General features: G+C 35.5%; 1 protein-coding gene across 18 annotated transcripts in view; it reads left to right on the top strand.

Moving 5' to 3' along the window:
• Positions 1–26,010, top strand: part of CCDC171 (coiled-coil domain containing 171) — a 543,314-nt gene that overhangs the window by 45,628 nt on the left and 471,676 nt on the right. For 11 of the 18 annotated variants that reach the window (XM_056805336.1, XM_056805339.1, XM_056805345.1 and 8 more), the window contains 3 exons: positions 4,009–4,183; positions 7,498–7,688; positions 9,841–9,972. In XM_056805336.1, the coding sequence (XP_056661314.1) occupies positions 4,009–4,183; positions 7,498–7,688; positions 9,841–9,972 (498 nt within the window). Of the gene's footprint in view, positions 1–4,008; positions 4,184–7,497; positions 7,689–9,840; positions 9,973–10,677; positions 10,737–25,608; positions 25,744–26,010 lie in introns of those variants that run through there. The other 7 variants (XM_056805341.1, XM_007499595.3, XM_056805340.1 and 4 more) reach the window with 4 other exon arrangements.

Below are 26,010 nucleotides of genomic sequence, written 5' to 3'. Positions count from 1 at the left end.
CAGAAAAAAGGTTTTTGACAAAATACAACTCTTATTCCTATTAAAAATATCAGAAAGCATAGGATTAAATGAGACTTCATTGAAATAAGTACTATCTATCTAGTACCATCAACAAGCATTGTTAGTAATGGGGATAAGATCAGGAGTGAAGCAAGGATGCCCATTATCCACCACTATTATTCAATATTATACTAGAAATACTTGTTATAACAAGAAGAGAAGGAAAATTGAAGAAATTAGGATAACACCAATGGAGGAAGCAAAATATTGCTCTTTGCAGATCATATGATGGAATGATAGAGAATCCTAGATAATCAACTAAAAAAACTAATTGAAACAATGAACAATTCTGGCAAAGCTGCAGGATACAAAATAAAGTCACAAAAATCATTAACTTTTCTACATATTACTAACAAAGTCCAACAGGAAGAGATAGAGAAATCCTATCTAAAATAATTGCAAATATAAAATATTTGGGAATCTACTTGCCAAGGCAAACCCAGGAACTATATGAACATAATTACCGAATACTTTTCACACAAAATCAGACTTAACAATTGGAAAAATATCCATTGTTCATATGCTAATTGTACCATACCAATCAAATTATCAAACAATTATTTTATAGAGCTAGAAGAAATAAAAACCAAACTCATCTTAAAGAACAAAAGTCAAGACTATCAAGGGATTCCATTAAAAAAAATGTGAAGAAAGGTAGCCCAGCACTACCAGATTTCAAACTGCATTACAAATCAGTAATCATGAAAACAATTTGGCACTGTGCATCCATGGAACAAATTAGACCAGTACACAGTAAGAAATAACCATAGTAATCTAGTCTTTGATAATTTCCCAAATTAAGTTTTTGGAACAAGAACTTACTATTTGACAAAAATTGCAGGGAAAATTGAAAAGCACCTTGGCAGAAACTATACATAGATCAATATCTTGCATAGTATATTAAGGTTAGTTCAAAATGGGTAAAAGATTTAGACATAAAAGATTATATAAAAAGCACAATAGAAGGATATGGAAAATTGTCAGATCAACAGATTAAGGACAAATTTATTATCATTCAAGATAGAGATAGAGAGGTTGATAAGAAGTAAATAGATAATTTTGGCTACATTAAATTAATAAAGTTTTCCACAACTGATGGAAAGAGAAGTGAGCACAACTAGGAGAATACTGTATACAGTAATAACAAAAATGTAATATGATCAACTATGTATGACTTAGCTATTCGTAGTACAATGATCCAAGCCAATTTCAAAGCACTTATGATGAAAAATGTTATCTGTTTCCAGAGAAAGCTGATGAACTCTGAGTGCAAATTGAAATATACTTTAAAGTTTTTCTTTTTTTTGGTTTGTATTTTCTTTTGCAAAATGATTAATATGGAATTATAATTCATATATTGCAGAGAATAGCATGTAGTAGAATATTAGTATTACAGCTTACACTTTTCAAATTTCATGGAAATATTTCATTGCTTACTTATTTTGACACTACTCTTACTCATTACATTTCCAAGTTTATTTTTTTAATTCAAGAGTTTAACAGTTTGATTGAGGAATTGATTAGCTAAGTTGTATTACAATTTGGCCCCAGAGTATCAATAAACTTTGATGACAATCTATAATAGTCTCTATCATATGACACAGACTATGCCATAGGTGTTCTGGATAGCTGTGGGATATGTCAATAGTTTTTAATATTTTTTGGAAATGAGGATCTTTTTTAATATTAAAAAATAAACTATATGTCTCAACAAAATATCTATATTATAAATACCTACTTACTTAGAAAACGATGAAGAAACGTCAATATAAATTCAACAATGATTTTTTGTTATTTTATTGTATAATAATTATCATTATCATAATGATGATGATTATGATGTGATCTTCCTCTGAAATTTGAAATATCTTTTACTTTTTCTGTGATAACTTATTTCAGATTGCTTCTTCTTTATGTAAGTTCATGTTTACTCTCAGATTGTAAACTTTTTTTAAAAAATCAATCAATTAATTAATTAATTAAGAATATTTTCCTATGGTTACATGATTCATGTTCTTTCCCTCCCCTCTTCCCTCCTCCCTCCTGTATCTAATGAGCAATTCCACTGGGTTTTACATTTATCATTAATCAAGACCTATTTTCATATTATTAATATTTGCAATAGCGTGTTCAGTTAGAGTATACATTCCCAATCATATCCCCATTGAACCATGTGATCAAACAAATGTCTTTCTTCTGTGTTTCTACTCCCCCAGTTCTTTCTCTGGATATGGATAGCATTCTTCTTCATTAGTTAACTCTGGATTGACCTGTATCATTGCTTTACTGCTAGTAGAGAAGTCCATTATGTTCGATTGTGCAACAGTGTATCAGACTCTGTGTACAGTGTTCTCCTGGTTCTGCTCCTTTCACTCTGCATCAATTCCTGGAGGTCATTCCAGTTCACATGGAATTCTTCCAGTTCCTTATTCCTTTCAGCACAATAATATTCCATCACCATCATATTCCACACTTTATTCAGCCATTTTCTAATTGATGGACTTCTCATTTTCCAATTTTTTGCCACCACAAAGAGCGTAGCTATGAATATTCTTGTACAAGTCTTTTTCCTTATTATTTCTCTGGGGGCCACAAACCCAACAGTGCTATGGCTGGGTCCAAGGGTAGGAATTCTTTTAAAGCCCTTTGGGCATAGTTCCAAATTGCTTTCCAGAATGGTTGGACTAATTCACAATGCCACCAGCAGTTTATTTGTGTCTCAATTTTGCCAAATTGTGTTATCTTTTGGTGATGAAATACTATTTTGCTAAAAGGAATAATGAACTGGAGGAATTCCATGTGAACTGGAACGACCTCTAGGAATTGATGCAGAGTGAAAGGAGTAGAACCAGGAGAACATTGTACACAGAGTCTGATTGTAAAAGATTGTAAGCTTCTTGAGGATAAGTATTTTATTTTATCTTACTATCCTCAGAGCATCTAGCATAGTATATTGTACACAGTAGACAAATCAGTAATTATTTATTGAATGAACGAAAGAGCAGGGAGCAGTATTTCGCCTGAAAGAGATCATTAGGATGACTTAGAGCTCAGGAAACTGTTCCCAAGGAGTTGAGACTTGTAGAAAGTTACAAATACAGTCAATGAAAGTCCCCTTCCTTCATGGTGTTATTCTGGGTCTTAGTTTCTTAGAGAAGTTTAAGATCCAAAACATTTGTCACATGAAGAGGCCAAAAGCACTGAGAAACTATTTTAGCCAGGAAAACCTCATTATTTTACAAAGATCAGATATGTGAGCCATTGACAACATATATTTAGAGTGAAAGCCTTTTTGCAAAACATTTCAAAGGAAGAATCATATAAAAGTGTGAACAGTATCTGCTCAATGAAAGAATAAAAAGAAGCTGACCAGAAGATGATGTTGAAAGCCTGGAGATCATGTCATATTGGCTGATGGATTCCAGAAAGACTACTTTTATTTTTATTGTATACTTCCTCATAGATGTTCAAAAAGTAGAAGTTTTATGAAAATTTTGCAAAAGTGTTTTAATGGCATTTCTCCCGAGTTCATCAAGTAAATAGCATTAATAAAAGAAATAATGTAGCAGACAGTTACATTATAAATAGAAGCTATTAAAAAACTACATCATGATTGAATTTGCTCTTTAATTTTACTTACACAGTTAAAATATGAATAAAGTTTGATTTCTCTCAATTTCCAAGAATCTTTCAGAAACTTTTAAAATGAATTTTTTTTCCAACACAGTTTAAAATTAGGAACTCAAGTGTCATTGGATGATTGCTGTGAGTCCTTTTGAGCTTTTTTTTTTTCAGAAGATGAAGCAATTATGGGACTGTCATAAATATAATTAAAGCAAACAATCTTACTCTTGCTCATTGCATTTTATGGAATTTTAAAAGATAACTTTTAGATTTAATAATATTCAAACATATTTTAGTGATAATGATTTAGAAATCTATTTTCAGCTGTTAACCTATGAGAGCCAGATTACCAAGCTTCGATCTGAAGTAGAGAAAGGGGAGGCACTACGACAAAGTCTGGAATATGAACTTGCTCTTGCTAGAAAGGAACTTGGTCTTGGAAGATTTGCTATTGAAGAAAAATTAGTTGAGTCGCACAAGAAGAATGAACAACTACGAGGTACATATATTTTTTCTTGTTTTATATTTATAACTATGCTCATTGATTCTGTTTTTATGACTCCATAGTAAAGCCAGAGATAAAGTTATGTTACCCTCTTTTTGGTAATTATATAAACACTTAACTGCTTTGGAATTTGCTTTTTAGACTCAGATATAAACAGCAAAATCTAACCGATGAGTTCATTTGCTTAGAATCTACTGTTCTTAGGAGAGAATCATGAGATTGATTTCTATCTAGTCCAGGTAGCTTTAATTTGCTTCATAGGCATAAATTTCATTTCTAATCCTATTTGTAGGTACTTGGCATTTATCTTAAGTATGTTTACATAAGTTTGATCTGAGTTTCATGTGAAAGGCAAGTTAATTGTTTATTATTGCTACCTTTAAAAATGCTTCTTTTCTCACAGTCAATGAAAAAATACTTTTATTAAATCCATACTATGTGCTAAATAAATAGTGTGCTATCTGGAATATAATGTATATTGTTTGGAATGCAATGAAAAGATGAACTGGTCCTTACCTTCAGGGAGATTGAACTTTTATTAGGGGAGACAATATGTATTTATTTAAATGTATATAAGGTTGATATAAAATAAGTAAGGTAATTTGTGTTGCTAATCCACTAGTAGCTGAGGTATCAGAAAAGGTCTTATGTAAAAGGCAGTATTTGAACTCAGCTAGGATGATAGTCCTTTTCTTGGCCTGGCACCAACACCGAAATCGAGAACCCACAATCCAGTCTGGCCTCAGTTTATCAAACTTCTCTCTGTCCACTGACTCTTACATGTCATGCTTTGTGACCATCTGCCACCCTTCCTCCTTTGCCTGCACGCAGCGGGCCACCCAGGTGACATTCAGCCTGCTTTTTGCTTCGGTGTCCCCTCCCTTAATTGCTGACTTTTCCTGTTGACTACAGGGGACATCAGAGATTCAGTTCTATCCATGTGATCAGAGTCCCTTCAGCCATTTCCTTCATACAGCATGCTTGTCAAAACTGAAGGTAACACAAGGCTGACTCATTGGATAATAATAGTTGGAATTTGAGAACATTGGACTGACTCGAATAATGTAAATTATAATGGGAACAAGTACAAAGTTTTATAGTTGGGTTAAAATTCATTGTCACAAGAACAAATAATGGATTATGTGACAAGATAGCAATTTGAAAAAGATAGTGGATTAGTTTCCATATGAGTGTAGTGACATGGCATTCAAAATAGAGAGTAGGATTTAAAAAATGAACCTTTTCTTTCAGCATAAGGAAAAAATTATCAATGGAGAACAGTATCTTTTCTGCAACTTAAAATCTTAGAGAATTGACTGGGGTACAGAGCAGTTAAGTGACTTATACAGGGTCACACAGTGAGTATATGTCAGAGATTAACTTTACCCCAATCTTACCCACTCCTGATTCCAGCCCTGTAACTACTATATTACTTTGTGATAGTCTGATTTTGGGGGTACATTAAGAAAGTCATAGCCTACAGGACCATAGATATAATAGTTTCTTTGTACTGTGTCCTTGTCCAGCAACTTTTGGGGCATTGTCTTTTCTTCTGTGCACTATACTTTAGAGTATGTGTATAAGACGACCTTGGAGGGAGAATCTAACTTAGAGACTGATTATATGATTACAGTGGTATTCAAAACACTCTCTTCAAGGGCATCTTGTGAAATATGTAAACAGTGTCACCATTTTGGTCATAGAAAATTGAGGCTTAATGGTGACATAATTAAGCTCACTAAAACTAGGAAGTGGCAGAACCAAGACTCAAATACAAGTTTTTCAAGAATGTGAAGTGTACAGATATAAAGTGAAAAAGTGAAAAGATATAAATATGAAGGTGATGTGACTTAATACTAATCCATGTGAAGAAATGTTCAAAAGTTGACTTCAAAGCTCTGTGTCAGTGATTGGAAGTAATCATGAACTCTCCTGTCCCTCCCCACCCCCCAATACCCAACAAACAAACCCAAAAGAACTCTGCAAACCCTTTAATAAAATTTTAGGCTATAGCTTTATAATATTTAGAACTCTAGTTCAGTTGGATTATGTTTAGAGGTCTAATAGACTGAGTTGACTTAGGCCTATGTCATATATGAAGTGTAAATTGAAGGAATAGGGAAGAGAATACTTAGTGGATACTTGATAGTTGTTTTCAAATATTATTCTATGGCTAAAGAGGGTGAAACAAGGATCTAAATGTAGTTGCAGATCTTAGGGACATAGATTTTGGAGTGGAAACAGCTTAGCTGGCTCAGTGGATAGAAAGCCAGGCCTAGAGATGGGAGGTCCTGGGTTCAAATGTGGCCTCAGACACTTCCTAGCTATGTGATCTTAGGCAAATTTTAATGGGATAAATAACATTTTTGATTCCCTGTTGTCATTTTATTGTTAATATATTTCTATTGTGTGTTTACTGTCTTTATTATGTATAGAAGTTAAGGTATGTCTTATTACCTATAATTTAACAGTATTGTTTTGTACTCAGTATTGATTCTAAGACAGAAGATTTTGATTTTTAAAAAACCCTAATATTCTGTCTTAGAATCAATATTGGTTCTAAAAATCTAAAAAAAAAAAAAGGTATTGAATGATTTAATGAGTGATCATTTCTCCATCATGTAACTATAATACTGATCATGATAATTCACAAAGAGATTTAATGATTTGGCTAACACCATTTAGTAGCATATGAGGTGACTTGATTTAATATCTACTTTATAATAATATTGACTTCTTTGCCTAGAGTTTATTGGCCTTTTTTTAATAGAATTTTTTCCTGTAGTTTGTATAAAACTGCTTTTTATTGTCTTTTACTTTTAGATAATTAATTGAATTGTTGAGTATGTTGCTAACATTGGAGTGATAGACATCAATATAGATACTTTCTTACAATAATAGTGTCATCTGTTTAAATTTTAATGGGATGAATAACATTTTTTAACTTTATGAAGTCATTTTATTGTTAATATATTTTTATTGTGTTTACTGTCTTTATTGTGTATATAGAAGTTAAGGTATGCTTTATTACCTATAATTTAGCAGTATTATTTTGTATTTTTCAAAGGCCTTTTGACTGTATTTATAATCCCTTTAGTATAGAAATTTACAAACATGAGTTTGTCTAATATTACTATTCACCTTTTATTGATGAGAAAACTATGGCTGTGAGAGAATAAATTCCTCAGCTAATGGTGAAGTCAAGACTAAAGCAAGGCTCCAGATTCTTCTGGGATTTACATTTGATTCTAAATATATTCAGAAGTCATATACATATATGTCTATAAGTATATATCTTATATTTGTAGTACAGAATTCAGAACTTCAAAGGAAGATAAATGAGATTGAGAATGCATTTCAGACTTCTCAGTACAACTGGAAAGATGAATGCAGAAGATTTGAATTGGATTTGGAGGAGAGAGACAACATGATTCAAAACTGTAATCAAGAATATGATGCGCTTTTGAAGGAAAAAAATAAATTAGAGACTGTCCTAAAGGTACAGTGTTTTTAATTAAAAATTTTGCTTTTTGTACTTTTTGTTTGGAAGTCCAGTTTTAATGTATTTTGTTGTAAACCAGGGAAATTTGACTTAGCCAGGAAAATTTGACTTAGCCCCAACTTCCTTAGGAAAGGTAAATAGCAGATAGGAATACATAAAGGCTTTTTAACATTTATGCTTGTGTGTGCTCGCCTCTGTGTGCGTGTGTATGCGTGTATGTGTGAATACTCATTTTCTCTGATTCTATTTTTTTTGTATTATTCCCCAAGTCTCTCCTTTGTCATATTAGAGCTTCTGTGAAAATGTTTTAGAAGTTTCTAGACCAAATGACCAAATGAGATTGTGTCCGCATAAAATATAACAAAAGAAAAAATGACATTTTGTCACTCAAGAAGAAGAATATTTTGAGATTATGAATTGAATATGTATTTTTGCATGAACATATCATGATGGTATAGAATATTTCATATATCTAGTTGAGATTCTGAATGTTATCTATTCATGACACATGTAAACATTTAATGAATATTTACTGTAATTATTTTCTGCCTTATTTTTTTGTTCCCAATCCTTAAAAGGATTATGTAGAGGGTATCTATCATGTAGAAGTTTGAGTGTGTGATTTTGGGATGTTTACTGTTTTTAACAGTGTGCTGTTCAATTGAAATCAATCTGACTTCCAAACCATTACTATTTCTACTGCTAACTATATTACTGGGAATTAATTTTAGTGCTTAGAATAGTCAACAATACTCACAAGCCAAGGTTAAGGGCAGCCTCTGCCTAAATACATATGTCTGTAAGTACTTATCTTATATATACTTAAAGACATGTATTTTGCCTCTTCCCAAGTCAATCCTCATCTCTTGCTAAGGTTGGAAATTGCTTTAGCTCTAGCTATTCTACTTCCAAATCTAAAAACTTATAGGTTTTAATGGGTACTTCTGCTGTTAGTTTTGCCACTAGAGAAGCTTCTTTCTCTATTTGCATGTGTCATTTTTTAAAGTGATGATAATAAATCTGATAGTAGAATCAAATTTCATTACAGCTTTAATTCTGTAATAATTTAGGATGCTAGTCAGTCATGCATTCACTTTGGGAGAATGAGAATGAAATGACATAGATTGATTAAATATATTGGGGAGGGGAGCAGGCTATATTAGGGCAGAGGTAACACTAGTCATCATTCATTCATGGTTTTATTTTATCTGGGACTCAAACTCAAGACTCTTTAAGGAATGAGTGGCATACTAAGAACAGAAATAATAAATATAAATTGGGGGGAGAGAAATTGAGGTAGGGATATTCAAGGTTAATTTATAGGTGCCAGTATATGCTTTTTATTTATTTTGAAAAATTCTTACCTTCTGCCTTAGAATCATCACTGTGTATTGGTTCTAAGGCAGAAGAGTGGTAAGGGCTAGGCAATGGGGGTCAAGTGACTTGCCCAGGGTCTCTCTTCTAGGAAGTGTAAGGTCCGATTTGAACCCAGGACCTCCCGCCTCTAGGCCTGGTTCTCAATCCACAGAGCCACTTAGCTTCCCCTCGTATATGCTATTTTTATTATTAACTTCTCTCTGTTAATGGTCACTAGGTGTGATGTGGAGATAGATTGAGGACATCAATTGAGGTTAGAGAAGCCTACATCTGTTCTTTAGGAGAGAAGGAGCACAATTGAGTCAAAGCATGTTAGTTATGTTCTTTTGTTTAAAGAAGTCTAAAATAATTCTGGAGAGTGAATTTAATTTTTAATTTTCCTATTCTTATATGACCTTACCATTTTTATATGTCATAATACTGAGTCTTCATCACATTGAGATGTAGTTTTTAATAGTCAGGGTTTTTTTTTTTTACTTTACTCAATGCTGTATACATATATCAGTTAACATAATAGGATGCTAATATATATTTCTTGGAGTGTGCTTCTCTTTTATTGACTTAAGTAAAATATGAATTATGTAGTTTTCTGTTCACAACTACAGGGGTTTGATGTAACACAAGCATTATTTTTCTCTTAATGAATTTCAATAAATTAAGTAGTCATTGTAGTTTGTTGTTAATTGAGGCATGTTTATACATTTAATTGATGGTGGGGAGCATGAACATTTATTGAATAGATGAATAAAAGCAAAATTTTATTCCTATGAAGGAGACATTGGATCAGCATCAGGAACAGAAGAATGAGCTGGAATCTCATATCAGGGAGACAGCACTTGAGGAATTTAGATTACAAGCTGAGCAATGGGAAGCAGAAAGAAGAGAGTTACAATTTATAGTACAGGTATTTAAAAATAGAAGTATATAGTACCTTAAGTATATCTTACCAGAGCCGTTACTGTTAAAATGACACTGACATTAACAGTGATTATTTCAGCCAACTTTAGACACCAATTTCTTGATTGCATATCCTCCACTGATACAGATTTTGGATCCTTTATGTGTTAGTAGATAGTCTTTATGAATTGTGGCACCTGGTAACCTTCTAGTGATGAACCTACCCGAACTTCTCCAGCCTTCTCCTTAGTTGGCAGACCTGTTGCTGGGGCCAAACCTGAAGCCTCTTCAGTTTGGTCCAACTTGTCAGAGCTTGCTTTAATCTATGTTAACATAATGTTTGAGAGCTGAGTGTCACTACCATGCTGTGATAGAATTGAGTGTCACTACCATGTTATGATGTGACATTCTAGTTTTTGAACTTCAAAAAACCATTTTACTTGGAATTATGTCCATAAGACTATTGACTTAAGTAAAATATGAATTATATAGTTTTCTGTTCACAACTACAGGGGTTTGATGTAACACAAGCATTATTTTTCTCTTAATGAATTTCAGTAAATTAAGTAGTCATTGTAGTTTGTTGTTAATTGAGGCATGTTTATACATCTAATTGATGGTGGGGAGCATGTCCATAAGAGTAACAAATGAATACAATTTAGAACTGATAGGGATTATAGAGATCATGCAATTTCAACCTCTTATTTTACAGATGGAGAAACTAACAATATCCTATTATTGTTGAGTGACAGAGCCAGGACCAGAACTGAGGTTTTTTGCTTCTTGGTTCAGTGTTCTTTCTACTATACCAAACTGCCTTTGAAATATTATGTAACTTAGTTTGGAAGAAGTATATTATTAGAATTCTAAATGCCATTGTTTTTCCTATGAAACAAACTTAAAGGAAAAATTCTACCAATCTGCTAACATTTTTTCACTACACCTCTTGAGATGATTTTGTGCCAAATTAGATAACAGACAACACTATAATTTTTCTGCACTAGTCTACTCAGTAAATAATAACCCAAATGATAAATATTAATCATTCTTTTTATGAGACACAGAACAATATTTATGCATTGTCAAATATGATTGTAACCTTATATTAGAAAATATTTCATGAGATTAATAGCTTAAAAGATATTCAGGAAAAAGTGTTATATATCCTCTGGAAGTGAATAGTAGAAATCCTGACTAGTATCTATATCTCTTCAGAGTGCCAGAGGAAAATGTTATTTGTTATCTTCTTTTTTTTTTAATCTTAGACCATCACTGGACTGGTGCTGTTCTTTCTAGGTGTTTTTCATTCATTTTTTTGTATGACTATTAAAAAGTCTGTCTTTTCTACCCCTCAAAATAAACCTGAACACTGAGAAATCTTCTACGTCCCTTGCCAAAACCATATAACACCACTCAGAGAACAACCTTAAATATATTTATAACAAATATTTTTTATGAACAATTTTCCAGCCAATTCCTATTAAGCCAAAATGGAAAAATTTGTGGTCATATCAGATTATTTATACATTTTCTAGATGCTTTATGATGTACTTAAAAATTAAAGTCCTGTATTAATTTTACACTATAGTAACCTTTAGATTTTGGAGACAAAGGAATGTAGTTTCTAGTCACTTAGCAATAACAGTGCATCTTGATATGCCTTCTATTTTTATCTTCATAATATTTAAATATCCTTTTTGCCATTTAAGAATATACATATATATACATATAAATGTATGTATATTTAGAAAAGAAAATTTATCTTCTGTGTTGCAGGAATAGAGAACTTTTTTTTAACAGAAGAAATTTTCCTTAACCTAGGTAATCAACATGCTGTGATTCTGTTTTGTCTCCATCAAAAGTTCATAGGGTTTGTTTCCTTCCTACAGTTATGTGTTGGTATCATGTAGGTTTCCCTAGGAGGAAAACATTATTTATATGTTTTCAATGAACTTTTAATTGAGATCTTACCCTAAGGAATGAAGCCATTTTGGTATTTTTAGTTGTGTTTAGGACTCCATTTAATTTACTGTTATGATCAGGTTTCAAAGGACTTTGAGCTGTCACCTTTTCAAACCTTTTTCCATTATTTGGAAAGCTAAATTTTTTATTCTGTAGTAGTAGTGGTGGAAATTCATAATGATTGAAAAAAAAGTTTCTGCTACATTTATTTAGAATTTTTTATGATTTTTTTAATTAAAAAAAAGTTTTGTTTTCATTGTTTTTTTATTTTAGAGATATTTGACATTAACATTACTTTAATTCTGCATTTTCTTACTAGCAATATGGTTTTTAATTTTTTAAAAAGAATTTATGCAGAATAATAGAATTTTTAGCAGATTTTTATAGTGGCAAAAATTTGGAAAACAAGGGAATGTCCTTTGATTGGGGAATGGCTGAACAAATTTTGGTATCTGATGGTGAGGGAATATGTAAGGATCAAATTTATGGTTGAACTAAATATAAGAGAATGTAGTCATTGACTTTTAAAAAATTAATACAGCTTAAGTCAAAATGACCTTTTAGTAGTTTTATTTACAAAAAGAGGGTTAAGAGAGTGAAAGTAGAGAAATGAAAGAGAGGGTAGAATAAGAAGTCTGTCTGACTTATCACCTTAAATGTTGTTCCAGTCTCCGGCTCAACCCACATAGGGCTCATTAACCCCTCAGCCGGAGGGCTTGGTGTTGAATTAAGCAAGGGTTCCTCCAAGAAGGGGAGGCCTCTTTGGAACTAATCTCTCCAGAAGCCAGGAGAGGAAGGTCAGCTTTTCACTCACTAGAAGAAGATCCAAAGAGAGAAGATTCAGGAGTAGTCTTACTAGAAGCTGTAGTCCCAGTCCCAGTTTCTTCAGCCCCAAGATTCAGGATGAAGCCCTCTTGGACAGGAAGTTCACCATTTTTATAGTCCTTTTTTACATCACTTCCACTCCCTCCACTTTACCGGGACCAATTGCAATCTTTTAATTTGCTTAGCACTGCCCAAGGGGCAGTCAGTTGCTTCTGGAGGTGTTACTCACTTTAGTAAGTGGTTTGTGAACTTCCCCTACTTTAGTTAAGTAAGGGAATCTTTGCTTTTGGTTGATTAAATTTAAAAGTAGGCAAGGGGAGAGTCAAACCTATCTTCACAAATATTATTATTTTAAAAGGAATGATGAATTGGAGGATTTCTATGTGAACTGGACAGACCTCCAGGAATTGATGCAGAGTGAAAGAATCAGAACCAGGAGAACATTGTACACAGAGACTGATACATTATGGCACAATCAAATGTAATAGACTTTTCTATTAGCAACAAGACAATGACCCAGGATAATCCAGAGGGATGTAGGAGAAAGAATGCTATCCACATACAGAGAAAGAACTGTGGGAATAGAAATGCAGAGAAAAACAGTGGTTTGATGGGGATATGATTAGGGATGTTGACTTTAAATGATCACTCAAATATGGACAATATGGAATTAGCTTTTGAATAATGATATATGTATAACCTGGTGGAATTGCTCATTAGCTCTGGGAGTGGGAGGGAAGAAGGGTGGGAAAAAGCATTAATCATGTAACCATGGAAAAATATTCTAAATAAATAACTTTAAAAAAAAGAATTTTTAGCAGATATATCTGTCTCTTTTTGAAATAAAAGCTAAAAGCTAAGCTTGTTACCCTCCCCCAATTCTCAACCTCTTCTCATCAATCCTTTAGGTTTGTAGCTGTGGGCCATGAGGCTGTAGCTTTGATTGGACCTGATCACTGGCTCTGATTGGCATCTTGGTGTTTTTGGCTAATCTGACTTAGCTACTAACAAACTGACTTAAGAATAGTTTAGAGAGAGTAAAAAGAGATGAAAACGAGGAAAATGAGAGCACTCATCAAATCTTTATGGTTGTCAAACTGTACTAATTAAAATTATGAGGCTTGATAGTAGCTTAATAATTTTATTAATTCAAAGTAGTAGTAGTAGTAAAGAGAGGGGAAGATAGGAGAGAGATAGAGAGATACTTAGCTTTCTAATCTATTGGCCACAATGATGGGCCTGTGGCTAAACTCTGACAAGGGTTTCTTCAGCTATCCATGCTCCAGCCAGAGGACCTCAAAGACCTTCTGATCTCTACTTATAAGCTCTTTTTTCACCTGAATTTTACTTAGTGGTCTTTGACCTCCAGGTCACTGAGAGATGATGTTAACAAAAGTGATGTAATGGAGAGAGAAATTCGCTTCCAACAGTTTTATTACATGAACTTATACTATCTGGCAATGTGAAACTATTCTTTGATTCAAAAATTCACCTCAAATCACACACCAAGAGTTGACTGAAAAAAAAAAGATAATTGGTTTATTTACATAGATCATTGTCATCAATCAAAAGAGTATATGACCCTGTGGATGGTGCTCAACACCAAGTCATTCTGTCCTTTTCATTCCTCTGAGACTGCTTTAACCAAAGACATGAAATGGACTCTTAGTTGTCCAAATCAGTCTTCATTGTCTTTGGCCTTCCCCTCTGCAGCTTTGACCTTGTTGACTGCTCTCTCCTATCTCCTCTTCAGGTTCTCTGGATGCTCTTGGCTCCCCTCTGTTAGCACTCCTTTTCTGCTCTCTCTTGGAGAACCTTCTCCAGATCCTGTCCTCATGAACGGGGCTGTCTCGTCAGGTTCTCTCCTGCCCCTTTTCTCTTTCTGGACTACTCTATCTGGTGATCTCATTCGCTCCAGTGGATTTAATTACTTGCTCTACGCTGACAGTTCTCAAATTGAGTGATTCTCTCCTAACCTCTCTACTTAACTCCAATCTGACATCTCTACTTGGTTCTCAGCTCTCTTGAATTTGATGTTCAGTAGACATCTTTTTTGTTTTTAAAACTTTGTTTTCTGTCTTAGTAACAACTCTCAGGACAGAAGGTGAGGACTAGGGAAAGGGGGTTAAGAGTCACAGGAAGTATCTGAGGCCACATTTGAGCACAGATTCTCCTCATTCTAGGCCTAGCCCTTTATCCACTGAGCCTTCTCTGCTCCTCTAGGAGACAACTCTTTTTTTTTTTAAACCCTTACCTTCCATCTTAGACTCAATACTGTGATGGTCCTAAGGCAGAAAAGTGGTAAGGGCTTGACAATGGAGGTTAAGTGACTTGCCCTGATCACATAGCTAGGAAGTGTCTGAGGCTACATTTGAACCCAGGACCTCCTGTCTCCAGGCCTGGCTCTCTGTCTACTGAGCTACTTAGCTGCTCATCCAGTAGACACCTTAAACTCAGCAGGTCCAAAACAGAACTATCATCTTTCCCCCAGCCCACTCTCCCCTTCCTTCTAGCTTCCTTGTTATTGTAGAGGGCCCTGCCATCCTCTGGGTTCTTTAGTTTTGGAGCCTCTGAGTCATCCTGGATTCCTTACTAAATCTCCCCTTGCACCCTAAATATCCAATCTCCAAGGCCGACTGATTTTCCCTTTGCACCATTCTTGAATGTGCCCTCTTCTCTCTTCTGATGCTACCACCCTTCCATTGTGATCCCTCATTATCTTACTCCTAGACTTTTGTAGTGGATTGCTCATGGCTGTTTTCCTCAAGCCTCTTCCACACTCTGATCCTTCCTGGATTCAGCCAATCAAGGGATTTTCCTAAGCATAGGTCTAACCCTGTTATCCTCTACCCAGTAACCCCCATGGCTCCCTTGTGCTGTCAGGTTCAAATACAAAATTTACATATTGTCTCCCTATTATATTGTAAGCTCCTTAAAAGCACAGACTGTCTTCTGTTGCTTTCTGTTTCCTTGGTTTTTAGCTTAGTCATTGACAAAGAGTAGATATTTAGTAATAAATATTGATCAATAAAAAGCAAATTTAATGGGAAGCCTTAGTTTTCAGTTACTAGCAGTCTAAGATGGACAAATATCACTGACCCCAGACATCTAGAAGAATGGACATACTAAACAATGCTTTATCCAACCTCATTTATTTAATTTTAGAATTTCTTCTTCAACCAGGAAGTAAAGAGTTTATTGCTTGCTGATAAAAATTGCTAAATGCAGGCATATGTCCTAGCAGAGAAATGGGAAAAGATAAACTTGTACTCTGTTGAATAAAGGAAACATTAAAATAAGGTGTCCTATTAGTTCCTAAAAGATGGCATATCATAATCAATTCTAGAACTGGAGAATTGGTAGAAGACTCTAGAGTGTGAGGCAGATGGTAAGAGGATGGTAAAATGGGTAGGTGACATCAAGAGATTAAAGGCAGTATGAAGGTTCTGGAGCTGAGGCTAGGCAACAGCTTGGTTGGTTGGAATTTCAGTAACGGGCTAGCAATGACTGCCTTGATATCAGGACACTAAGAAGTGCTCATTGTTGAAGGTCAGATGCAAGCCAGTGGCCAGACGTCCTTGAAGGATAGCTGGGTGCAATAAAAAAACCAGGCCCCAACCCTCTTTCTTTTTTTTTTAACATTATTTTATTTGGTCATTTTCAAACATTATTCATTGGAAACAAAGATCGTTTTCTTTTCCTCCCCCCCTTCCACCACCACTCCCATAGCCAACACACAATTCCACTGGGTATCACATGTGTTCTTGATTTGAACCCATTTCCATGTTGTTGGTATTTGCATTAGAGTGTTCATTTAAAGTCTCTCCTCAGTCATATCCCCTCAACCACTGTAGTGAAGCAGTTGCTTTTCATCAGCGTTTTTACTCCCACAGTTTGTTCTCTGCTTGTGGATAGTGTTTTTTCTCCTAAATTCCTGCAGATTGTTCAGGGACATTGCATTGGTACTAATAGAGAAGTCCATTACGTTCGATTGTACCACAGTGTATCTGTCTCTGTGTACACTGTTCTCCTGGTTCTGCTCCTTTTGCTCTGCATCACTTCCTGGAGGTCATTCCAGTCTCCATGGAATTCCTCCAGTTCATTAGTCCTTTGAGCACAATAGTATTCCATCACCAACATATACCACAATTTGTTTAGCCATTCCCCAATTGAAGGGCATCCACTCATTTTCCCCAACCCTCTCTTTTTTTTTTAAACCCTTACCTTCCGTCTTGGAGTCAATTCTGTGTATTGGCTCCAAGGCAGAAGAGTGGTAAGGGCTAGGCAATGGGGGTCAAGTGACTTGCCCATGGTCACATAGCTGGGAAGTGGCTGAGGCCAGATTTGAACCTAGGACCTCCCATCTCTAGGCCTGGTTCTCAATCCACTGAGCTACCCAGCTGCCCCCATCCCAACCCTCTTTTTTAAGCATTTCCCCAAGGCCAGTTAAGCTCCTTACAGCAGAAGAGCTGGAGTTTTAAACTTAACTCATTACAGGTGAGCTGACCTCTGTGACTTAAGCAGTTACAGGGCAAAATCAGTGACTTATAAATAGGATCAAGAAGAAAATGGTATAAAATTAATGTTAATCTTCTCACTACCTTTGCAGGCATATACTGCAGCAATGCTCTATAAATATGGCCAAATTGGCCTACTTTCTTTTCTTTCTTCCATCTCCTTTGCACAGGCCTCCCTCCTTTCCTAGAGCTCACTCCTTCCTCACCTTCCCCTCTGAGAATCTCTTACTTTCTTTAAAGCTTTATTCAGATTTCCTACATGAAACCTTTCTTTTACTCTTCAACTGCTTGTGCCTCTCCTTCTTCTCATATTTACTTTCAAAATATTTTGTTTTTTCAGATGAATGTAATCGAGTTGAAGGCAAGAACCATTTAGTTTCTGGTTATATATTCCTAGTGCCTTGTACAGTGCCTGGTGCTTAATAGATGTTTAAAATGCTTGTTAACTCTTCCTCCTTTCTCACTACTCACATGTAATCAAACTCTCTTTTCATATTTCTTGAATTTTTGCCCTCCTTCCCATTCTGACTCCTGTCACTGTAGTTCTTGACCTTTAGTTACTTCCTAATTAATCTCATCATGTTCAGTTACTTTCTCAAATTTCATTCCACACACCGCTGCTAGCTTAATTTTAGGGTCATAGGATCATTTATTTGGAACAGAAAGCCTTTTTTTCTAATGTATTCTTCTTTATCAAACTTTCTTGGCTTCTTACACTGTTTGATGAATGCCAAACTCCCTCACTTGGTATTCAAGGCTTGCTAAACTGAAATAATGCCCATCCTTTGACTATCAGTTGAAATGTCACATGTTTCATAAAGTCTTTGCTGATTGTCCTATCCAGAAAAGACCAAAGCATTTTGTTTACAACTCTTTTATGTAGTTATGCTTTCTTTGTATTTTTTCCCTTCATTTCTCTTCTATACTTTCATAGTCCTAATTCAAGCTCTCATTCCTTTTTTCTTTTTAACCCTTACTTTTGGTCTTGGTATTAACCCTTTTTAAAAAATTCATAGATATTTTATTTTCCCAATAACATTTAATAACAATTTTCAAATATGTGTTCTGAAATTATAAGATCCCGATTGACTCCCACACACCTTTTCCACTCCCCTCTCAGAATGGTAAGCAATTTGATCTGGATTATACATGTATTCTCATGTAGAGCACACTTTTGTATTGGTCCTTGTTGTAAGAAAATATTCATATAGAACCCAAACCCCAAACAAAACTGTAAATAATCAAATGTGAAAGAGAGTATGCTTTGATCTGTATCTGACTCCAACAGTTCTTTCTTTGGAGGTGGATTGTATTCTTTGTCATAAGTCTTTTGGAATTGTTCCAGATCATTGTATTGCAGAGAGTAAGCAAGGTCTTTTAATAGTTGATGATCATATAGTAATGCTGTAACTGTGTACTGTGTTCTCCCAGTTCTTCTTATTTTGCTCTGCATCAATTCATGTAGATCTTTCCAGCTTTTTCTGAAATCATCTTGCTTATCATTTCTTAGAGCTCAATAGTATTCCATCACCATCACATACCACAATTTGTTCAGCTATTCCTCAATTGATGGACATCCCCATAATTTCTAATTCTTTGTCACCACAAAAAGAGCTGTTATAAATACTTTTTTATAAGTTGGTCCTTTCCCCCCTTTTTAAATTATCTCTTTGGAATGCAGACCTATTAGTAGTATTACTGGCTCAAAGGATATACATAGTTTTATAACCTTTTGCACACTGTTACTGATTGCCCTCCAGAATGTTTGGATCAGTTCACAACTTCAACAATGCTTTAGTGTCCCCATTTTGCCACATCCCCTCAAACATTTATCATTTTCCTTTACTGTCATGTTGGCCAATCTGATAGGTGTGAGATGCAACATCAGAGTTTTAATTTGTATTGCTCAGAACAAATGATTTAGAACATTTTTATATGATTATTGATAGCTTTGCTTTCTTCACCTTAAAATTTACTTGTTCATATGTTTTGACTATTTGTCAATTGGGGAATGACCAGGAGTCTTATACATTTGACTTAGTTCTCTCATATATTTGAGAAATGAGACCTTTATCAAAGAAATTTGTTGCAATTTTCCCCCCCAGTTTGTTGTTTCCCTTCTAATCTTGGTTATTACATTGATTTTATTTATGTAAAAGCCTTTTAATTTTAATATAATCAAAATTATTCATTTTATATCTTACAATGCTATCTCTTGTTTGGTCATAAATACTTTCCTTTTTCAAAGATCTGCCAGGTGAACTATTCTATTCTCCCCTATTTTATTTATGATATCTTTCTTTTTTTTTTAAACATTATTTTATTTGGTCATTTTCATACATTGTTCATTGGAAACAGATCATTTTCTTTTCCTCCCCCCCCAAGCCCCTCCACCCCTTCCCTAGCCGACACGCAATTCATCTGGGTATCACATGTGTCCTTGCTCTGAACCCATTTCCTTTTTGTTGGTATTTGCATTAGGGTGCTCATTTAGCGTCTCTCCTCGATCATGTCCCCTCAACCTCTGTAGTCAAGCAGTTGCTTTTCCTCGGTGTTTTTACTCCCTCAGTTTGTTCTCTTCTTGAGGATAGTTGGTTTTTTTCTTCTCATAGATCGCTGCAGGTTGTTCAGGGACATTGTAAAGCCATTACTGGAGAAGTCCATTACGTTCTCTTGTACCACAGTGTATCTGTCTCTGTGTACAATGTTCTCCTGGTTCTGCTCCTCTCACTCTGCATCACTTCCTGGAGGTTGTTCCAGTCTCCATGGAATTCCTCCACTTTATTATTCCTTTTAGCACAATAGTATTCCATCACCAACATATACTACAATTTGTTCAGCCATTCTCCAATTGAAGGGCATCCCCTCATTTTCCAATTTTTGGCTACCACAAAGAGCACAGCTATGAATATTCTTGCACAAGTCTTTTTCCTTATTATCTCTTTGGGGTACAAACTCAGCAGTGCTATGGCATAGCTGGATCAAAGGGCAGACAATCTTTTATTGCCCTTTGGGCATAGTTCCAAATTGCCCTCCAGAATGGTTGTATCAATTCACAACTCCACCAGCAATGCATTACTGTCCCGACTTTGCCACATCATGTGTTCACCTAATTTGCTTATAGTTTCCTTCTTTATATTCAAGTCATTCGTCCATTCTGAGTTTATCTTGGTGTAGGGTGTGAGGTGTTGATCCAAACCTAATCTCTCTCACACTGTCTTCCAATTTTCCCAGCAGTTTTTATCAAATACTGGATTTTTGTCCCAAAAGCTGGGGTCGTTGTGTTTGTCAAAGACTGTCTTACTGAGATCATTTACCCCAAGTCTATTCCACTGATCCTCCTTTCTGTCTCTTAGCCAGTACCAAATTGTTTTGATGACCACTGCTTTGTAATATAGTTTGAGATCTGGGACTGCAAGGCCACCTTCCTTTGTTTTTTTTTTTTCATTATTTCCCTGGATATCCTTGATCCTTTATTCTTCCAAATGAACTTTGTTATGGTTTTCTCTAATTCAGTAAAGTAGTTTTTTGGTAGTTCAATGGGTATGGCACTAAATATAAATAGATAGATAAGTTTGGGTAGAATGGTCATTTTTATTATGTTAGCTCATCCCACCTATGAGCAATCAGTGTTTTTCCAAGTGTTTAGATCTAGTTTTAATTGTGTGGAGAGTGTTTTGTAGTTGTGTTCATATAGTTCCTGTGTAGTTGTGTTCATATAGTTCCTGTGTTTGTCTCGCCAGATAGATTCCTAAGTATTTTATATTGTGTCGGGTGACTTTAAATGGAATTTCTCTTTCTATTTCTTGCTGCTGAACTGGGTTGGAGATATATAGAAATGCTGATGACTTATGTGGGTTTATTTTGTATCCTGCAACTTTGCTAAAGTTGTTGATTATTTCAATTAGCTTTTTGGTTGATTCTCTAGGATTCTTTAAGTAAATCATCATATCATCCGCAAAGAGTGACAGCTTGGTCTCCTTGTTGCCAATTTTAATAACTTCAATTTCTTTTTCTTCTCTAATTGCTACTGCTAGTGTTTCTAGTACAATATTAAATAATAAAGGTGATAATGGGCATCCTTGTTTCACTCCTGATCTTATTGGGAAGGCTTTGAGTTTTTCCCCATTGCAGATGATGTTTGCTGATGGTTTTAGGTGTATACTGTTTATTATTTTTAGGAAAGGCCCTTCTATTCCTATACTTTCTAGTGTTTTCAATAGGTATGGGTGTTGTATTTTGTCAAAGGCTTTTTCTGCATCTATTGAAATAATCATGTGATTTTTGTCGGTTTGCTTGTTTATATGGTCAATTATGTGGATGGTTTTCCTAATATTGAACCATCCTTGCATTCCTGGAATGAATCTTACCTGATCGTAGTGGATAACCCTTGTGATGACTTGCTGGAGTCTTTTTGCTAGTATCCTATTTAAGATTTTTTGCATCTATATTCATTAGGGAGATTGGCCTATAGTTTTCTTTCTCTGTTTTTGACCTGCCTGGCTTTGGGATCAGTGCCATATTTGTGTCATGAAAAGAATTTGGTAGAACCCCTTCTTGGCTTATTCTGTCAAATAGTTTGTATAATATTGGGATTAGTTGTTCTTTGAATGTTTGATAGAATTCATTTGTGAATCTATCTGGACCTGGGGATTTTTTCTTAGGGAGTTCTTTGATGGCTTGTTCAATTTCTTTTTCTGATATGGGGTTGTTTAGGTAATTTATTTCTTCTTCTTTTAGTCTAGGCAATTTATATTTTTGTAAGTATTCATCCATATCACTTAGATTGCCATATTTTTGCCATATAATTGGGCATAGTAGTTTTTAATGATTGCCTTGATTTCCTCTTCATTAGAGGTGAGGTCTCCCTTTTCATCTTGGATACTGTCAATTTGGTTTTTTTCTTTACTTTTTTTAATTAGACTGACTAGTACTTTGTCTATTTTATTTGTTTTTTCAAAGTACCAGCTTCTAGTCTTATTTATTAAATCAATAGTTCTTTGACTTTCAATTATATTAATTTCTCCTTTGATTTTTAGGATCTCTAATTTAGTCTTCATCTGAGGATTTTTAATTTGTTGACTTTCTAGTTTTTTAATTTGCATGCCCAATTCATTGACCTCTGCCCTTCTTAATTTGTTTATATATGAATTCAAGGATATAAATTTCCCCCTGAGTACTGCTTTGGCTGCATCCCATAGGTTTTGAAAGGATATCTTACCATTGTCATTTTCTTCAATGAAGTTATTAATTGTTTCTACGATTTGTTCTTTAACTAGCTGGTTTTGGAGAATAATATTGTTTAATTTCCAATTAATTTTTGATTTGCCTCTCCATGTACCCTTACTAATTATTATTTTTATTGCACTGTGGTCTGAGAAGGTTGCATTTATTATTTCTGCCCTTTTGCACTTGTTTGCAATGATTTTGTGCCCTAGTACATGGTCAATTTTTGTGAATGTACCATGTACTGCTGAAAAGAAGGTATATTCCTTTTTGTCCCTATTTATTTTTCTCCATATGTCTACTAACTCTAATTTTTCTAAGATTTCATTTGCTTCTCTCACCTCTTTCTTATTTATTTTTTGATTTGATTTATCTAGTTCGGATAGGGGAAGGTTCAGATCTCCCACTAGTATAGTTTTTCTGTCTATTGCATCCTTGAGCTCCTCTAGTTTCTCCTTTAAAAATTTGGATGCTCTGCCATTTGGTGCATACATATTGAGTACAGATATTTCCTCATTGTCTATACTGCCTTTTATCAGGATGTAATTACCTTCCCTATCTCTTTTAACTAGATTTATTTTTACTTTGGCTTTGTCCGATATCATGATTGCTACTCCTGCCTTCTTTTTATCATTTGATGCCCAATAGGTTTGGCTCCATCCTCTTACTTTCACCCTATGAGTATCTACCTTCCTCATGTGTGTTTCTTGCAGACAGCATATAGTAGGGTTTTGGATTCTAATCCACTCTGCTATTCGTTTGCTTTTTATGGGTGAGTTCATTCCATTCACATTCAGAGTTGTGATTACTAGCTGTGTATTTCCCAGCATTTTGATTTCTACTCCTGGTCCTGCCTTTTCTTCTTTCACTATTTCCTTCTATACCAATGTTTATTTATAGTCAGCCTCCCCCCACCCCGTTCCCTCCCTTATTTTACTTCCCTTTCTACCCCCCTCCCTTCTTATTCCTTCCCGTATTTTCCCCTGTAGTCTTTTTAAAATTTCCCCCACACCCTCTCCCTCCCTTTTACTGCCTTCTTCTCCACCAGTCCATTTTTTACCCTTCTACTCCCCTATAGGGTGCAAATCTATTCTCTTCCCCACTGGATTGGGTTGGTCTTCCCTCTTTGGGTCAGTTTCAAAGTACGTAGAAGTTGAGTATTTCCTGTTTCCAACCTCTTTACCCTTCCAGTATATCAATGTTCTCCCCCCTCCCACCATGAGATTCTTTGTGACATATAAATTTAACCCCATTTGTTTCTTTTCCCATTTCTTTTAGTCATAACCTCTTTTCTTTTTTAGCTCTAGTCATGTATATATATATATGCATACACATGTATATGTATTTATGTATGCATATATCTATATACCTATTTATGTCTTGTCCTTTCATCCTATACAGTTTGTCATTGTTCCCTCTGGGTGTAATTCTTCTAGCTGCTCAGGTGATAGCAACAGTTTTTAAGAGTTACCAATGACCTCTTTTCTTATAGGGATACATATCATTTTAACTTATCGAGTCTTTTAAAATTTTTTTGTTGTTTTGTTTGTTTTTTTCCCCCCTCTTTTTAAATTACCTTTTGATGATTCTCTTGAGTTCTGTGGTTGGACATCAAATTTTCTGTTCAGGTCTGGTCTTTTATTTATGAATGCTTGGTACTCTTCTGTTGTGTTGAATGACCATACTTTCCCCTGTAAGAATACAGTCAATTTTTATGGGTATTTTATTCTTGGTTGTAGACCTAGTTCCCTTGCTTTCCGGAATATCGTATTCCATGCCTTTCAGTCCTTCAGTGTGGATGCAGCCAGATCCTGTGTTAACCTCGCCGTGTTTTCATGGTATCTGAATGGCTTCTTCTTGGCAGCTTGTAATATCTTTTCTTTCATATGATTGTTTTTGAATTTGGCTATAACATTTCTTGGTGTTGTCAGCTGGGGATTAAATACAGGGGGTGATCTGTGGATTCTTTCAATCTCTACTTTCCCCTCTTGTTCTAGGATCTCTGTACAGTTTTCCTGGATAATTTCCTCTAGTATTATGTCCAGACTTTTTCTTTTGTCATGGTCTTCTGGTAGTCCAATTATTCTTAAATTGTCTCTTCTTGAACGATTTTCTAAATTGTCTGTTTTGTGAATTAGATGCTTCACATTTTCCTCAATTTTTTCTTTCTTTTTGTTTTGTTTTATAGTGTCCTGCTGCCTTGTGAGGTCACTTGATTCCAGTTGTTGTATTCTGGTTCTTAAAGACTGGATTTTATCTCTGGCTTTTGGTCATCCTTTTCCTTCTGGTCTGATTTTCTTTGAAGATCGTCTTTCATCCTCTTTACCTTGTCATTCATCTCCTTTGCCTCATCTTTCATCTCCTTTGCCTCATTTTCCAGCTGGTTGATTTTGGCTTTCAAGACACTATTTTCTTGTTTTAGTTCAAGTGCCTCTGTTTCCAGATGACTTATCTTAATTTTTAAGTTCTTTTCCCAATTGTCTTCAGCCTCTCTTAGTTGTGTTTTGAGTTCTTCCACAGCCTGTATCCAATTCGCTGGGATTTCTGGTTTATCGTTTGCTGATCTCAACCCCTCTGTTCCATTTGCTGAGTAGTAGCTGTCTATTGTAGTTTCTTTCTTCTTTTTCTGTTGTTTGCTCAAATTCACCCCTTCTTTATTCCGTGTCTGTGCTCTTGTTCCTGTCATTTTCTTTGTTTTTGGGGACTTCTATCAGTCTCCCCTCTTGGAGCTTTAACAGAAGATCTCTTGGTGTAGTCTCTGGGGGAGGGTTGTTGGGGGTTGGAGCTTCCCTGTCCTTTGGAGGCTTTTGATTGGCTTAAAGTCCAGCAGTCAATGAGAATGGGTGGGGAGCCTGGGCTTCCTTGTGTTCTGGAGACTTTTGATGGGATTAGATTCATCTGGTTCTTTCAGAAGACTCTGCTCTCTAAGGGGGGAGGGGTCGTGGCCTCCCTGGGCTCTGAGGGCTCCTGATGGGATTAGGTTAAGCTTGTTTGTACTGAATGAGCCCTAAAGCAAAAAACCTCCTCCTCCACAATCTGTGTTGAATGCCCAGAGACTGGCCCAGGTTGCTTTCAAGGTAAGCCCTTCGCTGGCCCTGTTTCTGTTCTTTCAGATGCTCTGAGGGCTCCTGATGGGATTAGGATCAGCTGGTGTGGGCCAAATGATCCCTGAGGCAAGGAAAAAAAACCAACCTCCTCCTCCACAATCTGTGTTGAATGCCCGGAGACTGGCCCAGGTTACTTTCAAGGTAAACTCTTTGGAGCAACCCCTTTGCCAGCCCTAAGGTTTCTCTCCTTTCAGTAGCTCCGAGGGCTCCTGATGGCATTGGGTTCAGCTGGTGCCCTAAAGCTGGGACCTCCCTTGAGACTCAGTTGGAAGGACCCAGCCAGGGATCTACAGGCTTCCTCCTTCTCTCTGTGTTTCCCTGCTATGTGTGTTGGGCATCCCGGAGACTAGCTCAGGTTGCTTTCAAGGTGAGTCCTTCAAAATAGCCAGCCCTGGGGCCCTTTTGCAG

The sequence above is a fragment of the Monodelphis domestica genome, chromosome 7, assembly GCF_027887165.1.
Source record: "Monodelphis domestica isolate mMonDom1 chromosome 7, mMonDom1.pri, whole genome shotgun sequence".
NCBI classification, from domain to species: Eukaryota; Metazoa; Chordata; class Mammalia; order Didelphimorphia; family Didelphidae; genus Monodelphis; species Monodelphis domestica.
Note: the sequence above shows the minus strand (reverse complement) of the source record. Positions and strands in the feature narration are given on the sequence as shown.